Below are 26,541 nucleotides of genomic sequence, written 5' to 3' on the forward strand. Positions count from 1 at the left end.
AATGACTTTTTTCCAGGTAACAATAGCTTGTGAATATTTTTCCAAGTTATTTATAAAGCCACATCATTTACAACATGGCGCATTCCACCATCCCAATATGGCCACTTATTCATGTGGAACATTTAGAATCTTTGTCAAATATCCACTATTATAAACAATGCTGAGATAAACATTCTTGTAGTTAAATCTTTGCACACATCGTGATTAGACAATGATTTAAAAAGTGAAAAAAACAAACCAGGCTTTGTGGCTTCTAACATGAGAAATATACAGAAAGCAGAAATAAAAATGTCAGTGGGCTATTAAAAGGGAATAGCAGCAAGCTGCCACATGGTAAGGACACCATCTCATCTGTGTGTGAGACAGACATCTAATTCAGAGTGACACAGAATAACTCAGAATGTGGTCTTCGATGGGTTTCTTGCTGTCATGCAAAGCCCAGCGTTATGAGTAATTGTTTAATTTTAGATGGGTATTTCATATTTCCTGTCCCACCCTGTCAGCACATGGAAGCATGGCTTTTCCTGTGCCATGGGGGAAGATGTGTGCCTGTGTATCAGAGAGCACTGTGCACAGCCACGTGTCTGATGGAGGACCCTGCCTCCTGGGGCCATCGAGGGGCCAACCAGAGTCTACCACGCTCTATTAGCTTTCATCTTTAACATCTGCCTAATTTACCCTCCACAATTGAATTAAGTTTTTACCCCCTTAGGCTTTTCTCATCCACAATGGGAGACTTTTACCCTACTCTATGAATCTTGTTTGGCAATTTCTACTGTTGTTACAGGAACATTTCGAAGACCTTCAAATTTAAAGTAAAAGCTGAAAGTTCCAGTTTTATCCAGGAGATATGTGTGTAAACTTTGGTATCAACATTCCTAGTAACTACTTTCATGAGGCAGTTCTCATAGGTCCCGTTATAGTTGTTTTTTTTTTTTTTGTGGGGGGGGATAGGGGAAAATCTGAAGAAATGCCCCAAGAATTCACCAGCTCCCACCCCTTTGGAGGGCCAGTGGCGACGCAGCTAGAGCTGCAGGCTGGCTGGACAGCCACAGGTGAGGAGGCAGCAACAAGAAGAAACACGTGCAGAGCCACTTTCCCTACCATTTGTCCCTTCCTTCTCCAGCTCCCCAGGGAAGCCTTGACTGATTTCCTAATGCACTCTTTGCCACCAGCCCGTTATGATCCACCATCTCCCTCCACCCCAACAGGCACACCATGCTTACGCTCCTCCCCACAGTATGGTTTGCTCTGGGCTATGTGCCCTGCACATGGGCAATGGCCTCAGTGTCCACACAGAACCACATTGTCATAGCAACATGCTGCAAGCAAGGGCTGACCATCTCCTCACAAGTGATTCATTGATTCACTGCTTGCCTGTCTGATCTGCCAGGGATGATTTCTGCAAAATGTCTTATGTGAGTCAGCTCAAGTTCTCTATACCCATCATATTTTTCTCTCAAAGCTATTTCTAGAATGGTTTCTTTGGAAAAAAATCTTGGTTCCCCTTTGCCTCTGACCAAGAGTTAAAATAACAATTTAAGCACATTCCATATGCCAGGTCTCACACTCAACCTATTACGTGGTCTGTCTCATTTGCTGTTTACAATAGTACTTATGAGATAAGTGCTATTATGATGCCAAATTTATAAAGAAATTTTAGCTAGGAAAAGGAAGTAATTTTCACGAGATTATATTCTAAACAAAGTTTAGAGCTAGACTGGACTGTATACCTACAACCTGATCAAAATTAATATACTCTTAGTATGCTCTTCTAGGGAAATTACCTTCCTGCTTGAAGTTGGATATAATCTGTTAGTGACACTGACTTTGCAATGCTAATCTATGAACTCATTGAGTATAGTTCTCAGAAATTTTAACTATGTTCTTTACACCGACTAGAATTTTAATTCTCTATAAATATTAGGAGTTTCTCTGCTACACCTAGAATTTTCCCTCATGGCAGGCAAATTATTTCAATACATGTTAAACTCTAAAGGATAACTTTTTTTAAGTTTTTAAAGATTTATAGTAGAAAATGGGCCCCCAAATTTTTTCCCAAAGTTTCTCTGTATTTTAATAATATCATCCCAAAGAGACTCTTGATTTTATTTCTCTATTTGGACTATATTTAATTCTTAAAATTAGTCATCCACTATAAAAATGTTTTATATCCGAAAAATTTCAAGGAAATAAGAAAAAGTATGAATTAGAATAAGTATGAATTAGATGCTCATCTAAAATAGAAAGGGTGGAGTTCTGGTTGTTACTGCAATTCCAAAATGGGTGTAGAGAAGAAGTCATCTATACATCCCATGCTCATATATATGAAACAATTAATTATAATTTCATTCATTAAAGTCATAAATTTTCAAAAATCATAAAAACAATTGAGCAGCAAAGAAGACCTTGAAAAGTACATTTCTGTTCTGAGAGTCCTTGCAGTTCATAAAGTTGATTCCCATAGAGGGAACAGGTTGAAGTACACATTCGCTGACTCTGGGTTCCTCCAGGCTTGAGTTTCAGTGATTCGTAAAGTACCTACAGAACCCTTACTCTTAGAAAAATTCACCTCGCTCTGTCAGTGATGTATCCTCAGTTTTATAGCTTCTGCCTTGTATGTTATGGTTCTTAATAGTTAGAAGGGATCCACGGATCCTTTCATATTGCACCTGGAGTCTGAAGTCACTAATGGCCTCATAAACTATGCGTGTGCCAAATTATCAAACCCAGGCAAAGGAAGTAGATAGAAATTGGTAAATGTGGCTTAGGCAAGAGATTTCCTTCCTCTTTGAGTGTCCGAAGAGTGGTTGAGATATTTCAGGGTGGAGTGGGGGGTGGGGAGACCTAAACCACATCAGTCCTAAATGCATAGTCTCCTTAAGAGAATAACTGAAAAGATTCTACACAGGAGGTTGTATGTATACAACATATTTACATTCGAAGATACATTTAATGGCCAGCCAGAAGGTGGATGCAGCGTCTCAAATATTTAACGAAAAACCACCCCTCAATACAGTTGTACAAATTAGATCTGCATATTTAAAGTGAGAGTCTCGACTTTTCTTTTTCTTAATTTCTGCTAGTTTCCTTTTGTGGACTGTTTTCCAAGCTCGAGTATTGTTCAGACCGAGTGGATCTTTAGGCTTTCTAAAAGCAGGGGAAATCATACCCGTAGCAGGACCAAGTCAGCATGCTTGCCAGCAGTCGCCCTGAGTCACAGCTGGAGCGTCCTGTGGTTAGCATTCTGCTCTGACAAGAGGCTCAGGAGTAGCAGGGGGCCTACTGGTTTCCATGGCGACCAGTATTTGTGTACTTTGAAAAATGACTGTTCCTTTTTGTGTGGTAAATTTACGCGGGAACAAATTGTAGAGGTGACGTTAGCCATCTGTGTGAATACAAACAAACAAAAAAAAACCTAATTTAATTAAGTGTAAACTTTAGAAGGACATGAAATTGGGGGTTGGGGTGTTTTTGTGTAGAGGTTTTTTGTTCTACACTAATTAATTAATTCATTTATTTGACATATTTAAACATTTTCATCAATGTCTATTTGATGTTTATTTCAATGCATCACTCTCTCCCCTCCAAAGGCTAAAAGAAACTAATTGTCATTCATCAGTGTTCCCCCCAAGCCCGCTCCCTTTGCCCCTGCCCCAGCCCCCATCCCATTCACAATGTGTTATTTAAAAAAGGCTGGGATTCAGGAACTCTCCTTCAATGAGGTAATCCTATCCGGAAGGAAGAAAAAAAAAAAATCCCCTCCAAGTCATGTGAAAATGTCAGGTTTCTTAACCTTGCTGAGCTGGGGAGGCAAAAATACTGTACTGCTTATGACCTTGTGTAGAATCTAGAAGACAGTTCCTCAAAATGTCACTACAACCGTTTCAGAAGATCCATCAGGCTTAGAGCAATTATGGTTATAGAGAAATCTTACCTTGTGTTTTGTTGCATAAAGATGAAATCATTCAAGTTTTGGTCACTGAACTACATCCCAAAGTTAAGAATGAGCCTTCTGGAGTGAAAAATAGTAGAAGTGTTTCTTGCTTATTATACCTCTGCTTGGGAACAGTATGTTTATTTTTGTATTAATTAGTTTTGAATTGGAATTGGTACACTGGATTTAATAAAAAAACAAAACAAAACAAAACAAAACTCTGAAGCTACGATAAATATCCTAAGGCGATGCAGTAACTTAGGAGTACACAGAGTGCAGCATGGCCCTCCTCCCCCCACGTCCACCCCCTGCCTGAGATGGGGGGACCTGCCATCAGAAGGGAAGGATTTTTTTGATGTCCCGTTTTCTCTCTGTGTTGCTTTGTTCTTTCCCTCATTTTTGCTGCCTCATTCTGGCTTCTGTCAACTATCTACACAGACACTTGCTAATAAATATACCTCATCAAAGTAGCAGTAGTAGTAAAAAATCAAAAGGAAGCTCAAGTGATAATCCTGAAAAATAAACTTCCTCTTTATTCATTTGCTTAAAATGCTGAGGTTTACTACCTAAGGGTGAGTTATATAACGGACTTCTGAGTTTCCCGCTTTAAGTCTCTGATGACCTTCCCCCAAGTATCACAAACATGGATACCTGACGAGCGGCTAGTTTTGAGAACTCAATGAGACAGGCCAAGATTTAGAAATCTGTAATTTATTATGACCTTGAACAAGGCCCTGCCTGATCCCCGCCCCCCCTTCTACAGAGCAGCCACAAAGGATCCAGACTCTTTGTTGCCTGAAAGGAACATGCTGAAATTTAGGACTGTAAGACCTTAATATGTATCTAACTATGCAAGATTCAAGTAATAGTGCAGATTAAGTCCCATCAAAATAAATGCAGTTGTAGTGGAAACCATTGTGTTCATTCATTGAAGATGTACTGGGAATCTGCCCTTGACTTACGAGGCAGAAGAGACTGGGAGAGGTGGTCCAGGCTCTAAGGAAACTCATAATCAGTAGGGGAGATAAGACACACATGCCTGTAACTAGAATACAAAGGAATGTGACCATTTCTACAAAGAAGCACAAGTAAAAAGTGGAGGGGTTTCAAAGGAAAAGTAATTTATGACTGGCTATAGGGATTAGGGAAGGCCCCATGGGGGTACTTCGTAGAATTTGATGATAAAGTTTTTTTCCATGCTTCAACCATTATGTTTAAAACACTATTTTATATCATAATATTTCAGTAAATAAAAACAATTTGGTTGGGGCACCTGGGTGGCTTGGTCAGTTAAGTGTCTCGCTCTTCATTTTGGCTCAGGTCATTATCTCAGCATCCTGGGATCCAGGGATCCAGCCCTGGGTCCAGCTCTCAGCGGGGAGTCTGCTTCTCTCCTTCTCTGTCTCTCCCTCTCCCTCTACCCACCCCCACTCACAAGCACGCTCTCTCGCAAATTAAATGAATAGATCTTTAAAATAATAATAATTTTGTCAATTTGGAATGTATTGAAACCAGATTATACATTTACCTACAGACACATGCAAACACATGCACTCACACATATTCTTACATATGTATACTCTATAAGAGAATGATCAAGGAAATCCATAAGTCTACAATTGATTATTTTCAATTTTGTTGTGATGGACTGTTCATTCCAAGGGTAACTACAACAAAGTAGACAGCAATGTAGACATTAGTGGATTAAAAGAAAATACAATGGCTTGAGTCACGAGAATCCAATCTTTTTCAACTATCATTATCTTTCTTGATTGGAGAGATATGGCAGAGAAGCTTATTATTATTATTATTATTTAGTTTAGAGGTATGTATCTGATGAAATTAATGAGGCCGATAAAGGGTACATGACAGGATGTACAAATAGTTTAGTGGGAAAGTGGGCAAAGACCTCAGCAGAAAACTTCCAGGGGAAGAAATATAAATGCCTAGTGAGCATGAAAAACCTTCAACCTCAAAGTAACATAAATTAAGACAATTATAAAACCAAAAAATTTTTCCTATCAGCACCAGCTTTAAAAATAATAGCAGTCATTGCCAAGGTCCCCTGTAAGAACCATTTCAGTAAAGTACTAGTGGGGGTACATTGGTATAAACTTTCTAGTAAGAGATTTAATGATATATCTCAAGAGCCATAAAAGATGATACTCTCTGATTCATTCCCCTTACAGGAATCTTTCCTGAGGGACATTTAAAATATCAAACAAATACTCATATTGGCAAAAAAATTGGAAATGTCCTCAGTGAACTACAACACAGTATTAGTAGCATTTTATGCCACCATTAAAAATGTTTACATAGACTATTGAGTGACATACTTAGAGAAAAACTGGGAACACAATTAAATGTGTAGCCTGAATTTATACACACACATACACACCTGGACACATGTGTGTATATGTATATATATAAGCAAACGAAAAAAAATGTTGGCAGAGAAACTTCTGGTATTAACAAAATATTAAGAGTGGTTATCTTCAGTGGGATTAATTTTCGTATTTACCTTTTCCATAGCTTTCTAAAATGTCTAAATTTTTATAGTTAGCATTTATTTAAAAATTTATACATCTTACAACTATAAGACTGATATTCGCTGAGCGTCTCTCATGAGTCATTAACGTGTGAACACATCTCATCCGGGCCACCATTTCCTTATTCTGTGCCTGGATTTACACTTTCGAGGGAACTTAATAGGCTGACCTAAAACCAAACATTAATATTTGGATTTCTGGCTTTATTGGGCTTAGGAATCACCCATAAAACTCTCTCTATATATTTGTCCATTTTTAATGCTTATGTGAAGCCTCCTGTGCTCAAACCATCTCAGCAGATTTACCCTCAACCTTTCAGCCAAGAAGCAGCTTTTGCTACATGAGCAGACTTTGCTATTTTCCATGTGACAAGCCATGTGAAGTTTCTCACATTGGGAAGTTTCTCCTTGATTTCAGCTCCATGACGGCCCCCGGCGGATCGGGCGCTACTGTGGAGCAGATACGCCGCCCCCAGGGAGCACCACAGGCTCCAAGCTTCAAGTGCTGTTCTACACGGATGGGGTCGGTCACCATGAGAAAGGATTTCAGATGCAGTGGTTCATTCACGGTAAGCCCCGTGCTGATCTTCCTCGTATTTGATAGTTGCTGTTTGAGTAAGAATTATTCCTTTCCCAATTCTCTCTTTGGAACCAATCCCATCTACGAATACTGGAACATGGGCAGTAAGCTGGTGCTAGGCCTTGGACTGTTTCCTCAGTCACTGGTGGCTCTGGGAGAGCTAATCCGGGTAGGGTTAAGAGAGGACGGGCCGTGAATAGCTGCTGAAGTCTTTGCAACAATAAATTGCCAAAGAGAACAATAAATTGCCAAGGAACGGAGTGAAGTTTCTAGTGGGGTAAAACCTACAGCTGGATGTGGCAAGCTAGGTGGCATTAGAGTCTCCCAGGGGGAGTGGAGTGGAATGAGATTCAAGGCTTATTCTGACATAGCAGAGAAGGAATGGAGGGGGAGGGCTGAAAAGATGAAAGGGCAAGGATGGGAGTCACTCTGGGGGGGGGGGGCACTGGGCTGAGAGGTGGGCAGGAGTAGAGAACTCACACTCCGCCGGGGCATGTGCTGTACCTGCCCAACAGAGTCGGGGCATGTCAGCACCTACCTATGAACGGGTGGTTCAGAAAGCACGGAGAGATAATCATGCCGCTGAGGATGAGCATTCATGTTTAATGAGAGTTCCAGAACTTGGAGATTGACCTCATGTGGCCCAGTCTAATGAGAGGAGGCCCCAGAGCAGTGGTTCTCAAAATACGGTCACCCAAGAGCAGTATCAACATCCCCCGGAACTTGTGAGAAGTGCACATTCTGGGGCCCCCTCCCAGACCTACGGAAGCCCGAGAATCCACATCTTAACTAGTCTCCCTGGTGATTCAAGTTTGAGAACCACTCTCCCAGAGGGATCCACACCTAACAAGTACAGTCCTTGTGACTATTATCACAGCAGTTCTCAACCAAGGTCTTAGGACTTGCTGGTCTGCTTCAATCCATTTGAAAGAGAAGTGGAATTGGAATATCATCACACACAGATAGCAAAACATTAGTTTACTGTAGAACATTAGCCCTACTGTCGAATCAGGGGTGAGCACACATAAATGTGGATTGTGGTTGACTCTTGAGGGTTGTTAAAATCATAGTCCGTTTATTATATGAAACTTAGCACTGTACAGAAGTGAATACCCTTACTGTATACTTAAGAGTGTTAGATGTTCTGTTAACATGAGCTGGAGACAGGGTGTATTTCTGTTAAAATGCAAGTATGGGGCCTTCAGTATTTAAAAATATTCAGTGGTAATCCACAGAGCTACTTATAGCTTGAAATACAGATTAGGAATTCCCAAAGTGAACGAGCTATGATAATTAAGCCTGTGGGAGTTCTGGCCTGTTCGCTTCACCAAGGGGGTGGATTTAACCTTGAAATGTAAATTTATTGACTTGTTAAGTGAAGGGACTGGATTGATTTATCTGTATAATACAGTCCATCTCTAGTATTCTGTGATTCAGAGATGGCGTGATTCTAAGGCAACCAGAGAAGAGTGCGAAAAAACCTAGAAGACACAGGAACATCTTGAGAAATGACCCAGATTTTCAAGGGCTGTGGATATTTTCCAGAACAGCATTCCTCAGACTTTCACATGCATGTGAATCACCGCATGTTAAAATGCAGAGTCTGATACAGGGGCCTGAGGTAAGGCCCATGAATCCTAAATGAATTTCTAAAAAGTTCCCGGGGACTGCTGATGGTGCTTCTCTGTAGGCCACACTTTGAGGAGCAAGGCGAGAGCAGATGTTAAGGCTGAAGACATAAAATAGTAGAAAGACAACATCTCTGGAGACTAGAGAAAGCTTCTAAGGTGCTCCAAGGGCTCACTGTACGAAGAGCAGAATAATCTTAGTACAATCTTTTGATGTCAAGAGGATACGAGCTGGGGCTCCTGTAAGAAAGAACTTTATTGCTTCAGAAAGATCCAAAGGGGAGGAAAGCTTTCACGAGAGACAGAAGGATGGAAAGGAAGAAATGCTAACCAGGAGGTGGAGACTCAGGGCCTAGGGAAGAGGTCCCCAGGCCTAGATACACATTGGAATTGCGTGGGAGTTGTAAAGAGAACCCATGTACCGGGTTCAACCTTCAGAGATAGGATTCAGTTCGTCCTCGGTGGGATGTTGACAATGGCTAATTAAAAAAATCTCCCTAAGTAATTCTGCCATGTGTTTAAGATGGAGGGTTTTAGGAGCAGTGATTTTGCTGTTGCTGGTTAATACCTTTCCTCTCGGTGGGTTCCTTCCTCTCCCTTCCAGGCTGTTCTAGCTATCCTACATGCAAGGCCACACTAAGGAGTACGATTTTTTGGTCATTATTGGCTAAACTGGATTACTGTATCACTAGATTCTTTCAACCAACATGCTAGACGTGGCTGAATCCTCTGCTGAGAGCTCTGAGTTTGTTTTGGGAAAATATTTTTCTACCAGTTCTATTTGGAATCTGTCTTTCTTTGGGAGGGTCAAAGACACTCTCTGTCTATTCTCTTTTCCTGTTTACTATTTCACAACTTTCTCCCAATTGCTGAAAACTTGCTAAGCTTGGAATCAGAGTTGTAAAACAAAATTTTGCCAAATGGGACCAGAACGTTTTTTTAACTCTGTGCTACCTACTATATGTAAATTACACTTGGGAAGAACCTTCTGGAAGGGGATTGTTAGTGGTGTAGATCTGTGCAAAATTAAGTATCATATACTGCAGTTATGCAATGCTTCATGTACACAGAGTTTCTACTCTGCATTTTGACTTGATCTTTAACTTGAGGTAGTCTGGGGAGTGGGGCCAACAGAAAAGACTAGGGTCAGAGAAGAGGTCTTTGATAGGAGAGGTTCTCCCACTTCTTACCCAGCAGAGATGGACCGAAGACATAAATCTGATTTCATAGTCACCTGTGTGTTCATTCCACCGATACTGAGGAGTTGTTTAGGGCTGGGTACTGTGCTAGGGCTGGGGCCAGGGTGTGACTCCCACCCACAGGCCCGGTTCCTGGTTTTATAGAGCTCCGCTGGGTGTCTTTGAGAAATAGCCACCAAGCAATATGCTCACAAGTCAACATATTATAGTCAGAAGTGTGATAAGGACCATGGAAGCTCATAAAAGGGAATTTGATCTAGACAGGAGGTCAGAGAAGTCCTGCATGAGAATAGAACCTTTGAACTAAAATCTAGGAATAGGCTCCTGCCTAGTACATAGGCAAATAGGAGAAGGAGAAGGATTCCCTGTAGAAGAAGGTCCCTGTGGTGGGAGACAGCAGGGTAAGTATGAGGTACCCCAAACCCAGTGTGGCTGGGGTCCAAGGTCAGAGGGGGGAGTGCTGGAGGGGCTAGAGAGCTGAGCTGTAGCCACAGTGTTCTGGTCACTCAGGTCACTCACAGTTAGGGGCTCAGGCAGGGATAGGGGCCACACCCTCTCTTTTGCCTAAACCCTTGAGATTTCAAGGAGAGCAGTTCTAGAAGGACTTTAAAGCACTGAAGCCACATGCCATGTGGCGGGATTCAAAATACAAACTAACACACAAAATGTAAATAAATACAAAACAAGCAAAGACAAATCCAAACCACATTAAACAACTGGTCTCCGTGTGACAGTATAGTAGGCATATTGTTGAGTACACGTGTTTGTGCACATGTGTAGGTGAAGGTATTTCAAGAAGCTCATCTTTGCACAGACCCTCCAGGCCAGGGCCCAGGACACCCAGCCTGACTCTAGCACTGATGCTGCTTTTCTTTCCCTAGCCGGAAGGAAGCACCTTTAAACCTGTAGCGTCTTTTCATTCGAGATAACTCATTTCAGGTGCTCATCCCCTGCCCCCTAGCTCTTTTCCAAACTGTGCAGTGAGAACTCCAAGAAGCTCTTCACTGAGAATTCAGAATCTTCACTGGTATCATTTCCTGAGCATTGCTGCTGAGGGAGAATCCACACCCCCGCGCCACCCCCCCGCCACTTCATCTATTTTGCCAATTAATAAATAAGCCTGTTTTCAAAATGTGCTTCTTTGTCAACTGCACAAATCTTCTATTTGCTTTGAGAACATGGATGTACAATCAGGCTTTATTTGTGGGCCCATTTTTAAAGAGGCTCTGTAGATGTGAGATTAAACTGCACTGCCTCGCCTTTATGAAAACCATCAAAGAGAATCCCACTCTGGAAAGAAAGAAATGGCCACAGTTGCCCTGCCTGGCTAAAGGGTTCACAGTATTCAGTGTTGACAGCATTGTCCAGGGGCTGAATTCAGCCTTGGGGGCCTCCATCTGGGTTGCTGAAGGGAATAGAGAACTCTCTGCAAGCTGTGTGAATAGAGACCTCCCTCCCGGTTGGCTGTGCACACCCCTCGCCTCTTCTGGCCGTCCCTCCCAGAGGCCCTCTTTTATAGGCAGTGGGATCCAGCATACAAACAAGGTCAAGGAGCTTTGTGAGTGAAAGAGTGACATTTGCAAAGGGAGAGCACCCCTGAGCTGGGAATAGCCAGGGAAGGGCTAAGTGGCATGTGATCGGGAGGTGATGTCACCCTGAGTTTTCACAAAGGGAAGTGTGGCCTTTTCTTTGGGGAGATAGATGACATCAGCCTCTTGAATGGGGGCTGGTTCCATTTTGCCTTCTTTTTAGCTGTTAACGAGATTTCTCAAGCCTTGAGGGGAATCAGCTGGGGAGAACATGGCTCCCTTCCTCCATGGCTGGCTTGGTTTGAACATGAGCCAGTCCCCTCTTGAGTACTTATGGACATGTAGCACCATATGAAAGGGCTTTTAAAAAATATAATTTTAGAGCCCTGACAAAGAACCTCCATGAGGTCAGCAATGTTTCTTTTAGACCTTCCATCTACTTCTCTTTCCCTCACATGGTCTTCTCAGTTGTCTTTGTTTCCTTTTGGTCTTTCAGGGGAATTCCTTCTCATTGGTAATTTCTATTCCTTTTGTGACTTAGAGTATATGTGCTGGGGTTTCTGAGAGGTTCACCCTTTGAGGACAAAGGTTTTATCTTTTGTAATAACATTATCCATTTGCCTTATATGCGAATGCTGGCTCATCCCTCTTCCCGTGTGAGGGTGAATAAACTTGGCCCTTTGGGGGTGGTCTGGGCCTGCTCTCCACAGAACAGATCGTTTGCAATTGTGCATCATGTTATAGTGACTGCATGTAGCCTCTGGAAGCAGGAATTTATCAAGAAGGTATTTTTCAGTGCGCCTGGGTGGCTCAGTTGGTTAAGCGACTGTCTTCGGCTCAGGTCATGATCCTGGAGTCCTGGGATCGAGTCCCGCATCGGGCTGCCTGCTCGGCGGGGAGTCTGCTTCTCCCTCTGACCCTCCCCCCCTCATGTGCTCTCTCTCTCTCACTCTCTCTCTCAAATAAATAAATAAAATCTTAAAAAAAAAAAGAACATATTTTTCATTTGTTCAACCTACCAACCAACCAACCAGCATATTTATTTTTCCACTACCAGGTTCTGGGCTTGGCGTTGAGAATATAGAGAGTGTATTAGTTTGCTCAAGTAGCCATAAGAACATGCAGCAGACTGGGTGGCTTAAACAACGGAAATTTATTTCTCACTGTTCTGGAGGCCTGAAGTCCAAGATCAAGGTGTTGGCAGATTTGGTTTCTCCTGAGGCCTCTCTGGTTGCTTGCAGATAGTAGCCTCCCTGCTGTATGTCCTCACATGACCTTTTCTCCGTGAGCACACATCCTGGTGTTTTCACATATCCCAATTTCCTCTTCATAAAAGGGCACCAGTCAGATTGGATTCTGGGCCCACCCTGGGGGCCTCATTTTGACGTAATCACCTCTATAATGGCCCTATGTCCAAATACGGTCACATTCTAGGTACTGGGGCTTAGGGCATCAATATATGAATTTTAGCAGAAACAACTCAGCCCATAACAGAGAAAGAGACAGCATCCTTGACTTTAGGGAGTTAGTCATCTAACAGGGGAGACAGACAAATAAACCAACTGTAGAAATAAGTCCATAATCCATGATGCTGTGGGAGCAGAGGGGATGGACGGTAGCCTGAGGGACTTTGAGAGTCTCTCCAGACAGCTTTGATACTTGTGCTGAGTTTTAAAGAATGAACAAGAATTGATCAGTCAGACAAATATCTAGGAGACAGAGGCATTTCTAAGTAGAAGCAAGGAGGCTTGGGATATACCACCCAAATTTTGTAATGGGCAAGGATTTCAGCTGGAGCACATGTTCTTAATGTCAACCCCAAGGGCATGAAAATTGGTTCTTGGGAGAGTGAAAAAAAAATCTTGTATTTAATGGATAAAGCACAGATGTATATCATACATAACATATAGTATATGTGTAATGTTAACATCCCATGGAAGAGAACTTGGGAAAATATATCTAGGAAGTTTCCCTAGAAAGACAATAATGACCAAACAGCTGGGAAACACTGAGCTCCAGGGAATGAGGGAGTTGCGGCAGGACAGGTTGTCAGAGATCAATTGGTCAGAACCATTGCAAGAACTTGGATTTTATTTCCTGTTGCCTGTCCTGAGCCTTGCCTCTGCATGATGCAAAAATTCACAACAATCTGGATGTATGATGTTCGCCGTGAAAGTGATTTTATGAATTGTGGTCAGCAAAGATTCAGGGCACGCTCACCAGGCTGGGATGTGAATCACACCTTCTGGTCCTCGTGTCAGACAGAGGCCCTTCTCTTGCTGGTGGCGAATTGCTTTCATAGTCACTTCCTGCTGGGCAGTGATAGATAAAATGTCACAGAGAGAAAAGTGTTAAAACAGCTGTCCTATCTGCCTTTAAAGGAGCCTCCTTGACAATCAAGAAGGTGCCTTCTGTTCAGTAAGTCAATAAGCAATCTCTTGGTGAAGATAAATGTGTAAAAACATGGACTCCTGTGATTATTTTATTCTTTCGGGTGGGATATAAGATAAAGAAATTCTGTCCCATTTGGATAGAAATTCAAGTAAAAGAGAAGTTTTTAGGAAAATCAGTTGTGTTTAAGTTCAAAGTTATTTCCCTAAACACCGACTAGGCTTTCTTTCACATTTACACATGTTATACCCACCCCATCCTCCCTATCCTGGCCTCTTCAGCCTATTTGATATTTTGAACTTTTGTCTTTGTGATACTCACAGCAAACCTTTAAGCGTGAGACTGAATGAACACAGTCTTCGTGTAGAACCAAAGCATAGATTGCTACATTGTGATACTGTGTCTGATTTTTATTTATGGCAAATTCTCATTTATATCTTTTTTGCAAAGAAGCTCTTAATGGAAGATGGTAATTTTAAACAATCTGTTTATAAATTAACTCACTTTTGTAAGATTGAGATAGTAATTTACTAAGAAAATCATGCACCTCTTTTTGCATCGTCTTCAGAACCTTTCCAGCGAGGTCCTAGTAATCAGAAGCAGCCTTAAACATATGCAGTCCTTTCAGAATGAGTGGGAAAGCTAACTCCTGACATAATTTGCCTCCTTGACAACCAAAAATACACATACACACAGTTGACCTTCACTTAATGTTGGCTCTAACTCTTGCAACCAAGTGAGGGCCTTTCAGGAGTCTTACATCCCAATTCCCATGTTGCTACTATTTGAAAAAGTTTGAGTTCTATTTCCATTGCTTCTCTTTGAAACAGTTATAAAAAGAAAAAAAAATAACTCCCAAGCAACTATGACCTTCCCAAATCATATATTGCACAATTTGTAATAGTCCTTGAGATTTGGGCCAAATGAAGGGCTTTCTTGAATCTTCTGTTTGTGTTCTTGTTCCCTAGCAACAATATCCCTGATAGATATTACACGTACTTTCCAGGGGATTCCACACTCTTTCATACAACATGAAAAAAAGAAACCACGCTTTTTTTTCTCATAGTTTCAAATTCTGTGGCAGCCAAAAATGACTAAACCAATGCAGAACAAACACAATGTTCAGGGCAGAACATTAATTCTTGTCCCCAGAGGTTTCTCTTTTTGAGCATTCACTTATATATTGCCATATTTTTCTGTGGCATTATTTATCCAAGGACTTGATTTCTTTATGTGCCCCTGTGTACTCAGAGAAATGAATGCCAGCCTTCAGTGTCATTGACTCACACAACAAAGAGTGAATCTCTGAGGTAGGATAGCAACTACATTCTAGAAGATTTAATAGAATTTCACATTCTCTATATAAGTAATGATATTAATACATTTGTCCCTGATTTTTTTTCTCCTCATTATACCTACAGACTATTTACAACCTACGTGGTAGAGATTTTAGTACTTAAATGTAACTTTAAATTTATTTTAAGATATTGTGATAAAAATGAACTGTCATATAAAGAGTGAATGAAACGAAATGAAAATGAAAATACGATTTAAATGCTTGGTGCATTAAGTTAATTGATTCTCATTTATTATCACTGGACCAAAGAATTATTTAAAAAATGTTTGATAATATCAAAAAATGTTTGATATTATCATCTTAAAAAAGTGATACTTGCCGTGTGCTGAGCCCTTTGGTTAGTGCTTTAAATATTGCCTCATGTTTTGTCCAATAATGCGCTGAAGTAAGCGTCATCATCCCCACATTACAGATAAGAACACTGAGGAAGGAGTCTTAGAGAAGTTAAATAACCTCCCCAAACTTACAAATCCAGAGAGTGATAGAATCAGCACACAAAACCAAGGTGTGGTATAGAACTCCAAAGCCTCTGTTTTGAAGAGCTGCACTCTGCCTAAAAGCAAGTACGTTTTCCTCACAACTATTCATTGCAAGAGAGATTAAGCTATATTGCAGTGCAGAGATGGTTGGAGTTTATAGTAGGTAATTTTGTAATTAAATTCCCATTGAGGATGGGAATGTTTGAAAATGAACATATGCAGTCTTTCCCAAGTAAATAATATTCAGGTTCCAAGGTCTCCCCACTGAATTACACAATTCCTCCTTTCTTCAGGTTCAAGTAGCAATAATGGGGGGAAGCACATTACTTAGCAAACGACTAGTTCAAAATAGCTGATGTTATTTGTCCTTCAACACGGTACCTGCTCTGTTACTCATTTATAAAGTGCTCCTCGTTGGGAGTTGCTACCTAGGGTTGATGGAATCCTAAGCTTCTGAGCTAGGATAGACCACAGAGGTCATCTAATCTGTTATCATGGTTTAGTTACTGAAACTAGTTTACAGGAGTTTTATTACAGTGAAGAGTGAAAGGATAGCCACCCCCAAAATAGATCGGCTTGACTGGAAGTCAGCAATAGGGGACAGAGTGCAGCACTCGATGGGGTTACTTTAGGAGCTTTGCCCCAGAAACATTTGCCCCTCTCCGAGGAAATGACCTCGCAGGCTGGATGCCTGTGGCCTTTGCCCTGTAAGTGGCCTGCACCCCTGATATCATCACAGAAAATGATCCTGTGTCTCAGGCTTGGACAGAGCTTGGATGGTTAGAGGATATGACCGTTGACAAGGTCATATCCCTCCCACATCTGTCCATTTGTTGATATGGAGCACCCTGGCTGTGGAGGAAAGGTTGTGAGTTGGGGAAGGAGAGAGAAGGAAACGGTGGTGGGGCATGCTGCAGAGCCATGCGGGGAGGTTCATGAGCCTTTCCCTGTAAGGATACTGCGGGCCAAAACAAATCAAAAGAAAGCAGGATTAGAATGCATACTTTTAAATAGAAGTATGAGTGTTGACCTTGGAAATCGCATCAAGAGAACACATTTCCTCAGTCTTTGCCTATTTGGGGGATTTCATGAAGGAGCTATTAGTGGCCTTAGGCAGGACTAGGCATGTATTTTGGGGGGGAAATTAGTCCAGTTGCCTTGGTCTCATTTCATTTCCTTGGAAGATATATTTATACAATTTTCATCTGTTTTGTTCAGAACTCTTAGATAATTTAAAAAATGCATAAGAGAAAGAGATTGAGTGATTGATTGACCTCTGAATTATAAGCAAAGAATGCTACTGAGGAACCATTGTTTAATTTGGCCAGAATGAGTAGAGGAGGAAGAGAAAGGACATAGTTAATCAAAATGAAAAGATGATGCGATTGGCTATACTTCTGTGGGTCAAAATGAAAGATTGTTATCCTTTCATATACAGGAAATTAAAATTTATACTATGTGAAAAGTTCCAAATATGGCTCCATTGGGTTCATTTCTCTTTAAATGGTGTACTAAGGTGAAATACTTCAATAGTCAGCTTCAGGATATCTCAGAGAGTCAGATAGCTATGATAATCTTAATTTTGAATATTTCTATGACATCTTATATAGTCATATAAAAGTCATTTTGTAACTATGGACAGAATCGATTTTGAGCTCCTCACCTCTATTTTCCAAGTCATTAACTTCATGGTATGGCCTTATTCTTTCTCTTTTTTGTTGCTACCATTGAAAAGAGACGACCCTACTCCATATCCATTACTGTATGGAAATCAGTCAGACAAGTGATTTTCTGAAAGTCTGGGCCTGAGATGAGGTCCTCATGGAAGAGGAAACTTTTTAAACCCTTACTGGTTACTCAGTGCTGAAAATCATTATCCTTAATTCTTGGGTTTGTGTTTCTCCTATTGTGCTACCGACCCTAAGTCTGTCTGTAGCTTTCTCAACCGTCGACTTTGCTGCGTCTGAATGTTTGTGTCTCCCCAAAACTCATGTGTTGAACCTAACCCCAAAGATGATGGTATTAGGAGGTGGGGCATTTGGGAGGTGATAAGGTGATGAGGGCTCTGGGCTTAGGCCCTTAACAAAAGAGGCCCCAGAGATCCCTCTGCCACATGAGGTCTGTGACCCAGAAGAAGGTCTTCACCAATCATGTGGGCACCCTGAGCTCGGTCCTCCAGCCTCCAGAACCTTGAGAAATAAATTCCTGATGTGTATAAGCTGTCAGTCTGTGGTATTTTGTTATAGCAGCCCTAAAGGACTGAACCCAACTTTCTCTATCTTCTAACCTTATCCTTAACCAACCATTGTCTCAATCTCAGTGTGATAAATAGGAAGTAATTAACACCGGAAAGAGTAGGGAGAGCTTACACGCCCCAACTCCTTCAGATATTACGCTCAAAGTGGCTATAGTTTTGTGTCTGTCTTCAGGTTTGGCCACCCTGTCTATCAAGAAAAGAATGGGGGTACATTAGCTTCCCTAAGGCTGCTGTAACAAAATACCACAAACTGGGAGGATTAAAACAACAGAAATTTATTTTCAAAATTCCAAAGGCTAAAGTCCAAATTCCAGGTGTCAGCAGGGCCATTCCTCCAAAGGCTCTCGGGAAGAATCCTTCCTTACCTCTTCTAGCTTCTGCTGGTTGCTGGCAATCCTTGGCTTTCTTTGGCTTCTAGAAGCATAATTCCAATCTCTGTCTCCATCATCAGTGGCCTTCCTCCTTCTGTGTGTCTATGTCCAGATTTCCCTCTTCCTATGAGGACACCTATTATATTGGATCACCCCCACTCTAATCCAGTGTGACCTCATCTTACCTTGGTAACATCTGCAAGACCCTGTATCCAAATATGGTCACATTCACAGATTCCAGGTGGATGTGATTTCTGGGGGACACTATTCACCCTAATACAGGAGCGTCTGCAGCTTTTGAGAACTTTCTCCTCTCTTGGGGTCACCCTGCTTTGTCTTCTTTCTTCTTCCTTTATTCTCAGGAGAATTTCACATTCCTTGGTCTTTTTATTATAGGATCTTCTTCTCTGATTTCATCTGTGATTGCTCTAGCTTGTGCTAACCCACAAAATATCCCAGAAAATTAATCTGCAAATCCTTAAGATCAGATCATATCCTTGAAATCAGATGGATTCTGCAGGCTCTACCCTTGGTCTTATCTCCAGAGTCTAGTGATCTGATTTTCATATTTTCTCTTAGTAGGATAGATACCTACCATCTGCCTTTCTCCTGCATCCCAGGAGAGCAGCATCCATTTTTAGACTGTTGGGGAATTAACTGGTAAAATCAGAATTAACAGGTAAAATTGCTGACTTTTTGTGGTTCTTCTACATGCTACAGTCACCTTTGGACAACTTTGGCCATTTTAGGGAGCTCACATTTTTCTCTACCTCCACCTTCTACCCCCATCCTTAAATTTCTCTTTTCAAAATTGCTTTACCTATATTATTTGCATATCTCATAGATGAAACAGAAGTGAGGCCTCTGTACTCCAGGAAATAGTTCAGCCTTGCCTTGGGTTGGACCATCCCCCACTTCGGAGCTCCTAGTTGCCATTTTGCATCATACCTACCCCACTGGAAGAATCCATATTGACAACGTCTTCCAGCCACCCCACTGCCTCCACATGCTGCCCCCTAGCATGTCAGGGGGAAAGTGGGCTAAGCAGTGAGGCACCTCTCAAGGTATTATAGGAGAGAACATTTTTGATTTAGAATAATAGAAAAACAATTACCATCTGGTAACATTTTAATGAAGTGTGTGAGCATCATGATTTATTGTGTTTAAAATCTATTCTTTTACTGTACTTTGGCTTTTCACCTCCTTTTTTGACATGACTGCTGATTTCTCAGGTGTTTCCTTTGGAAGTTAAAGGGTAAGGATGTGAAGATGTCCTGTTTGGGTTTGTTCTCGGTTCCTTTTCTTCCAGCCTCGGTGCGCTTTGGTCATGCCGGTTCCATGCTGGCCGCCCTCCCAGTACTACTGGTTTGTGGAGCATAGTTTCAAGAAACTGCCAAGTGTAAAGAAGAGACTGCATTTGAGCAATTGTAGGGAACTACATAAAGCACTTTTAATACTTGGAGGCTGTGATTCCGTTTAGCTGTTTCCTTGCTGGTTTGCTTTTATTCGAACTCTTTTATTTAAAACGACACCAACAACCCAAAACCTTGAGGAGAGAACATACACAGATTATGCTTAATTTTTGTATGTGCATTCTGAAATTTTATAGCTTGCTTGTTTTAGACCAAGAAAACAAAACAAAACAAAAAACAGTGTTAGCAAAGTCCTTTTATGAAAAAGATTTAAACTATCTTCACAAGTAAGCAAATCTAGCAACAGCTTTTAATTTTTCCTTGTTATGAGTTCAGTAGATCAATGTGCTTCCTGCTGATAAGGTAAGCACTTCCTTTCAGCTGATGACTAGGAGTTCGGAGGTAAAGAAATCAAATAGATTATCAGTCACCAGTACTAAAAGTTTTATAAAGATTAACTAATTAAAACTGAAAAACATGTGATTCTCTGTAGGACCTTATTCTATTCCAGCTCAGCTGCTGTCTAATGATATTAATATATTAGATTTTGTCAGATTTGCCTCACATTAAATGAAAAGGGTTTTGCTTTATTTATTTTTTTCAGGTTGCTGTGGTGATTTTCCCCTCAGTAGACAGACAGAACAGTAATGACGGCAATGTTCAACACTGCCATTCCAGTGCTTTTGGGCTCAAGTGCCCAACAAGGCATAGTGGAGAGAACACAGAATTGGGAATAGGGGGTTGGGGGGCTGGGCAGAGATGGCGGGTGGCCCCAGATGTGCATTCAACAATGTGAGCTGCAAGCCCACCAGCCCTCTGGAGCCTCACTTTGCTTGTCTCTAAGTAGGATAGCTGATACGATCTGATACGATCATTCTTGGCTGTTGCATAGAGTTGTTAGGAATTTCAAATAAGATAATGTGTTTATTAAAAGTGCTTTGAAAAACTATGAGCTCCCATGCAAATATGAACTATCTTTACTGTAGCTTAATGAACAACTTAAATGAAAAACCTTACTTTGGTTATTTCATTTAACCTGTACAACAACCCTATGAGGTGAAGGATTAATGCTGGTACAGATGAAGAAATTGAGGATGAGAAAGGTTAAATTAGTTATGCAAGTAGTAACACAGCCAAGGTTGGAACCCAGCCTGTGCTTTACTTGGAATATTATATTTTCAAAAGTTTTGCAACCTAACATGCAAATTAGGCAACTCTGAACTTATGTTGTCTCTTCCATGAAAATCTCTTATATATATGTTGTCTCTTCCATGAAAATCTCTGGCTATAAAGAGCTACTCTAACTCTATTTCTTCCAAAAATGTCTCTCTCAAAACCCTGTATTCACTCCATTGTATGCTCCTTGGTTAGTCTTTTCCTCACTTAATCATTTTCCGTATGGCAACCCCTGAAATGCTTTCCTAAGTCACTCTTCTCTATTTTAGATTCCTGAAGCCCAGCTATAGAAAACTTCTCTATTTCTTTTACATTTTATTATTCATTTGACTGGGCAGGTAACATGATGATGGAGAGGATACTGGAAGTCTAAACATCACCTCCTATGTTGTTTCCTGATAACAATTGGTTGATGTAACCTCCTTCATCTCCAACCTCCACCTCTCTATCCTTCCCCTTCCTGTGACCCCCTTGTCACCCACCCAAAGTCACGGGCATGACTAACAACCACATGATTTTTAGATTATTGCATAGCCACACATAACTGTGTGCTTTCTCAGCCGTTTCGTTAGTTGTAATATTCACACGTGTCTGTACCATTATTTCCACTCTGAGATGTTGATACCTGTGATTTTCCAGAAGCCTTGTTGTTTCCATCTCCAAAATGGGTGGGTGGATTTAGAAAGATGTTCCCTTCTGTGATTCATTCAGGAGAAAGTGTAGTTTAACAAGAGATTGTCAAATCCTAAACCCTACACCAAACAAAATAGTGCAGTGAACAAAACACGTTTTCCCTCCTGTTCTCCCCCATCAAATTTATTTTATTTTATCTTATTATCTATTTATTTATTGAGAGAGAGAGAGTGAGAGAGAGAGAGCAGGGTGGGAAGGGGAGGAGCAGATGGAAAGGGAAAGAGAATCTTAAGCAGGCTCCATGCCCAGCACAGAGCCCAACTCAGGGCTCAATCCCACGACCAGAGATCATGACCTGAGCTGAAATCAAGAGTCAGATGCTTAACCAGCTGAGCCACCCACATGCCCCAATTTATTTTTTATTTTTAATTAATTAATTTTTAATTAATTTTTAATTTTTAAAAAAAATTTCCCCCTCCCCAAATTTAAATTTAACAAGAAAGTAAAATGAGGATACTTGTTTATGTAGAAAGTTTTTAGTATTGGACATTAGGAACACTGATAGCAACTGTGGAGGTAAAGCACCTTCTCAAATAGGTATATTTTTTAATTCCACAATTTTATTAAAAACAAAACAAAAACACACCTTGTGTCTTTCACAAGAGGTGCAGAAATAGTAAATCAAATAAAACAAACAGCTGTGCTATCCAATATGAGTAAGACATTGTTGATGAGGCAGAATTAAACTTAGCTTTTGATTCATTTCAGCATTTGGAACACATTCTCTCTTTTTCAGAATTATACACAATGGGACTTTTGGATTATCTTCATATTTCTTTTGATTGATGATGGGCTAGTATATGTTGATATGGTTCTAAATCATATTTCTGGTATTGGAACTGACTCCCTTTTCCAGAGCTAATTAAGTGGAAAATGATGCATAAATAAAATTCGGAAGACTCACATTAAACATTCTTTAAAAAATCCACTATTTATTGTGAATTATAATTGTCATTTGCTTTCATTTGTAATTTAAAAAGTTCAGCTCTTGGTGTCACTTCATAATTTTTCATTTTCATCCATAATTATATAATTCCAAATTCCTGTTTTAATGTTTCACTGTTAGCCAAAAGATAGCTTGAATTTATGAAACAAAGTATCAAATTAAATTCATTACATATTTAACTTTTTGGTTAATAGAAATTTTCATAATTTTTTGTGAATATGTTTTCCCTTACCACTAAAAGAGAGCATAGGAAAAAAAAAACAGACATCATTCATTTTTTCAGTTTTTAAAATGTGTATTTCGACATATTTTCTTTTGCCTGATACCATCTACACATTTGTCAAAAAATACCAAAATCAGGGAAAAAGTGATGATACCCAAGACAGTGAAGCATAACTGGCTAAATGTTGATTAAAATCTCTCATCTGTGGCCTGGAAATAAGTACCAAAAGAGAATTATGCTAACACAGTACTATCAAAACTAACAACTTTTTAAAAATATCTTTTAGCAGCTCAACATGACCATTTATTTATTCTTATTTATAACTTACCACCAATTAACTTGTAAAGGATAAAACAGAATTCACTGTTTTTTCCAAATCAAAACTTAACTGAAGTTACTCTTTGCAAACTGAAGGAACAGCAAAAGGAGTTTAATAACTTAGAGAGGGGCAGGTGGGGAGAGCACATTTTAAATCTATAAGTGGATTTTTTTCCAGAGGCATTAAATACACCTGGCTTCTATAACATGGCTTATAGTGTTGTATATGCTCAATAAATACTTATTGAATGAATGAATGGGAACTGGAAAGTTATTTCTATCTCTTTTCAGAATGTAGAAATAGAGCGAAATTTCTACCATATGATCAGAATTAACTTCACTTTGCAGTACTTTATAGTTTTACCATAAAATACCACCAAATGAATGTACAATAGGAATATTGGAATTTCTCCTTAAAAGACACACATTCAAACTGTACTTTTATACAGTTTGGCTTTGTGTTTTGTAAACTTTGTTTATGTTTGTTTTAGATCTTAGGGAAAAGTACACTGTGGGCCTCCAGAGCTGTAAGTGGGTAAATAAAATAAACGCTATAATTTTTCAAAGCATCACTGAATGCCAAGAATCTAATATTATCATTCCAGCTTACGCTGACCAGTTTAAGGGTATTCGTATTCTGTTATTCACAAAAGAATTTACAAGGAAACCTAAAACCATTGGAAAAGACAATGGAAAATGTCCTGCAGATTTTTAGATGAATCAACTATGATAAAAAAAAAATAGAATTAGTTTGTCTGGTGCCCTGAAGTGAAGTCAAGAAATGCAAAGATGAGATATCCAAGCTTCCATCTCCTGTTCTCTTTTATATGATGTGGCCATGAAGTTATTCTCCTCCAAAGACTTTTTTTCATTTGATTTTTTTTAATCTGATACAATTGATACCAAGAACCACAGGACCTGAAAAATGTAGGTTGAAAAAAACGGGGGGGGGGCAGGGTAACAGAATGCTTTTGCTTCCCTATGATGTACTTTAGTAGAAGGTGCTGCATCTTCAGATGATTTATATGGGTCACTATGTTGCAAGACTCCAGGGGGCATCATTTGATGGCATATTCTGTGACCAGTGCCCCCTGTGGTTGTGCAGTGGGGCTTCGTAAACTGTGCTGATTTTGGCTTCAGGAATGTTTTCCATGTGTTGTTCTAGGAGGAAAAATATTTTCTAATCTTTCATGGCATTCCTGTTTTTTTAACATCCACCTCAGTCTATAAACAATATCAGCATGGCTAATTTTAAACAGCTTTTTCACAGGGCTTTAGCCAGAAATGAAGGTTAGGAGCTTTATAGGCCGTAGGAAAGGTACTGCCCTGTGAGACACTTTAAATCTGAAAACACGGGGTTTTCAAAGGGAAGGAGGAGGCAACTCTAGAAGATAGTGGCATATTGGGCTAGAATCAGATTTCTTTACTGAATCAAGATTCTTCTTAGAATTCTCCTCAGCCATTTTCAGTTAAGTGGAGATTTTGTATGGGGAGTATTTCTTCTGAACCCTTATAAAATCTTTTTTTTTTTTTAATTTTATTATTTATTTGACAGAGAGAGACACAGTGAGAGAGGAAACACAAGCAGGGGGAGTGGGAGAGGGAGAAGCAGGCTTCCCGCAGAGCAGGGAGCCCGATGTGGGACTTGATCCCAGGACCCTGGGATCATGACCTGAGCCGAAGGCAGACGCTTAACGACTGAGCCACCCAGGCACCCTATAAAACCTTTTTCTAACTCACTGTATAAGGCACGTTTGTAGAGCATGGACAGGAGACATGACTTCAGCTTTAGGAGCTTGTCTGAAGTCATGGCAGTTTAATTGCACTCATGTGACAATGCACATACGTTCATGGAGTGAGGAGGTATTATCAAGAAAAGTCTTGATGCAGAATGAGGGGGGATACATGGAAGACTTTGCCAACTAATAAAGAATATTCTGAAAAAATAGAAAAGGTGGCTTAGATATGTTGACAGAGCAAACAATGTTTGTTTTTTTAAGAAGATTTTATTTATTATTTATTTGAGAGAGAGAGTGCGCACATGCACATGCGCGAGTAGGGAGAGGGAGAAAGAGAATCTCAAGCAGACTCCTCACTGAGCATGGAGCCCTGACAGGACTTGATCTCAGGACCCTGAGATCATGACCTGAGCGGAAACCAGGAGTCAGATGCCTAACCAACTGAGCCACCCAGGTGCCCTAAGCAATGTTTTTTAATCACCAAAAATTGTTATTGGAAAAAAGGCTGATTTATCTTTTTTCCTAATTTTATCTTTCTTTTTTTCTAATTTTGTCTTTAAAATCTGAGCCTTCCTCAAGGTTTTTACTTCTTTCACAAAGTTTTCTCTGCCTCTCCCTTCTCAAATCTCTGAATTCCTACAAACTACGTGAGTCTGTAGAATTCAGTAATTAAGTATTTGGGCACGATCAGATTGCTTGTATTGATGTCCTGCTCCACCACTTATAAGACAGGTAACCTTGGGCAAGCCACTTGACCTCTGTTTGCATTGATTTGATCACTTGAGAAATGCAGGTAATAGTAGTACTTGTTTCATGTGGTTATTATGAGTATTCAAATATGAAAAAAAATGTAAAGCACATCTAAGCACTTAGTGGCAGTTTCTCTTACTATATATCACATGGTGCAATATCTGATTGTTTCTTGTAATGATTTGCCTTAATTACTTTCTAGGGCATAATATATACACCTAAAACATAAGTTGGGTTTTCCATGCTTGGGTTTTATATATCCAGTTTTTGTTTGTTTAGTTGGTGTTTAGATATAAGTTTTCTGGGTCAGGACCTGTATCATTTACTGTTTTTGTTTATAACAGACTTGATTTTTTAGAAGAGTTTTAAGTTCACAGCAAAATTGAGCGAGAGGTAGAGTTCCCATTTATTTACCCCTGTCCCCACACATACACAGCCTCTCCGCACCCAACCCCAACCAGTGTGGGACCTTTGTTACAACTGATCAACCTACATTGACACTTCATTCACCCAGAGTCCATAGTTTACATTAGGGTTCACTCTTGGCATTGGGCATTCAATGACTGACAAATGTATAATGACATATTGCCACCATTATAGTATCATACAGAGTAGGTTTACTGCCCTAAAAACCTGTGCTCAGCCTTTTTATCCCTCCTCTGCTCTAGCCCCTGGCAACCACTTATCTTTTTTACTGTTTACATAATTTTGCCTTTTCAAGAATGCCATACCCTCGGAATCCTATAGTATGGAGACTTTTCAGACTGGTTTCTTTCCTTAATGAATATGTATATACATTTCCTTCATGTCTTTTTCTGGCTTGATAGCTCATTTGTTCTTAGCGTTGAATAATATTCCATTGTCTGGATGTACCACAATTTTAGCTTTTAGCTACAGAAGGACATCTTGGTTGTTTCCAGGTTCTGGCAATTATGAATGAAGCTGCTATGGACATATATATATTTTTTTAATTTCCTATAGTCTCTCATACAAAGGTAATGATTTTTA

General features: G+C 40.2%; 1 protein-coding gene across 1 annotated transcript in view; it reads left to right on the forward strand.

Annotated features, from left to right (window-relative positions):
* The window catches only part of CUBN (cubilin), a 265,058-nt gene that overhangs the window by 91,153 nt on the left and 147,364 nt on the right, over positions 1-26,541 (forward strand). Inside the window, exon 28 of the mRNA XM_073879866.1 lies at positions 6,904-7,054. Coding sequence (XP_073735967.1) covers positions 6,904-7,054 — 151 coding nt within the window. The remainder of the gene's footprint in view (positions 1-6,903; positions 7,055-26,541) is intronic.

Source organism: Callorhinus ursinus, unplaced genomic scaffold (assembly GCF_003265705.2).
Source record: "Callorhinus ursinus isolate GAN/ISIS: 27379988/994484 unplaced genomic scaffold, GSC_fseal_2.0 scaffold36, whole genome shotgun sequence".
In the NCBI taxonomy this organism is placed as follows: Eukaryota; Metazoa; Chordata; class Mammalia; order Carnivora; family Otariidae; genus Callorhinus; species Callorhinus ursinus.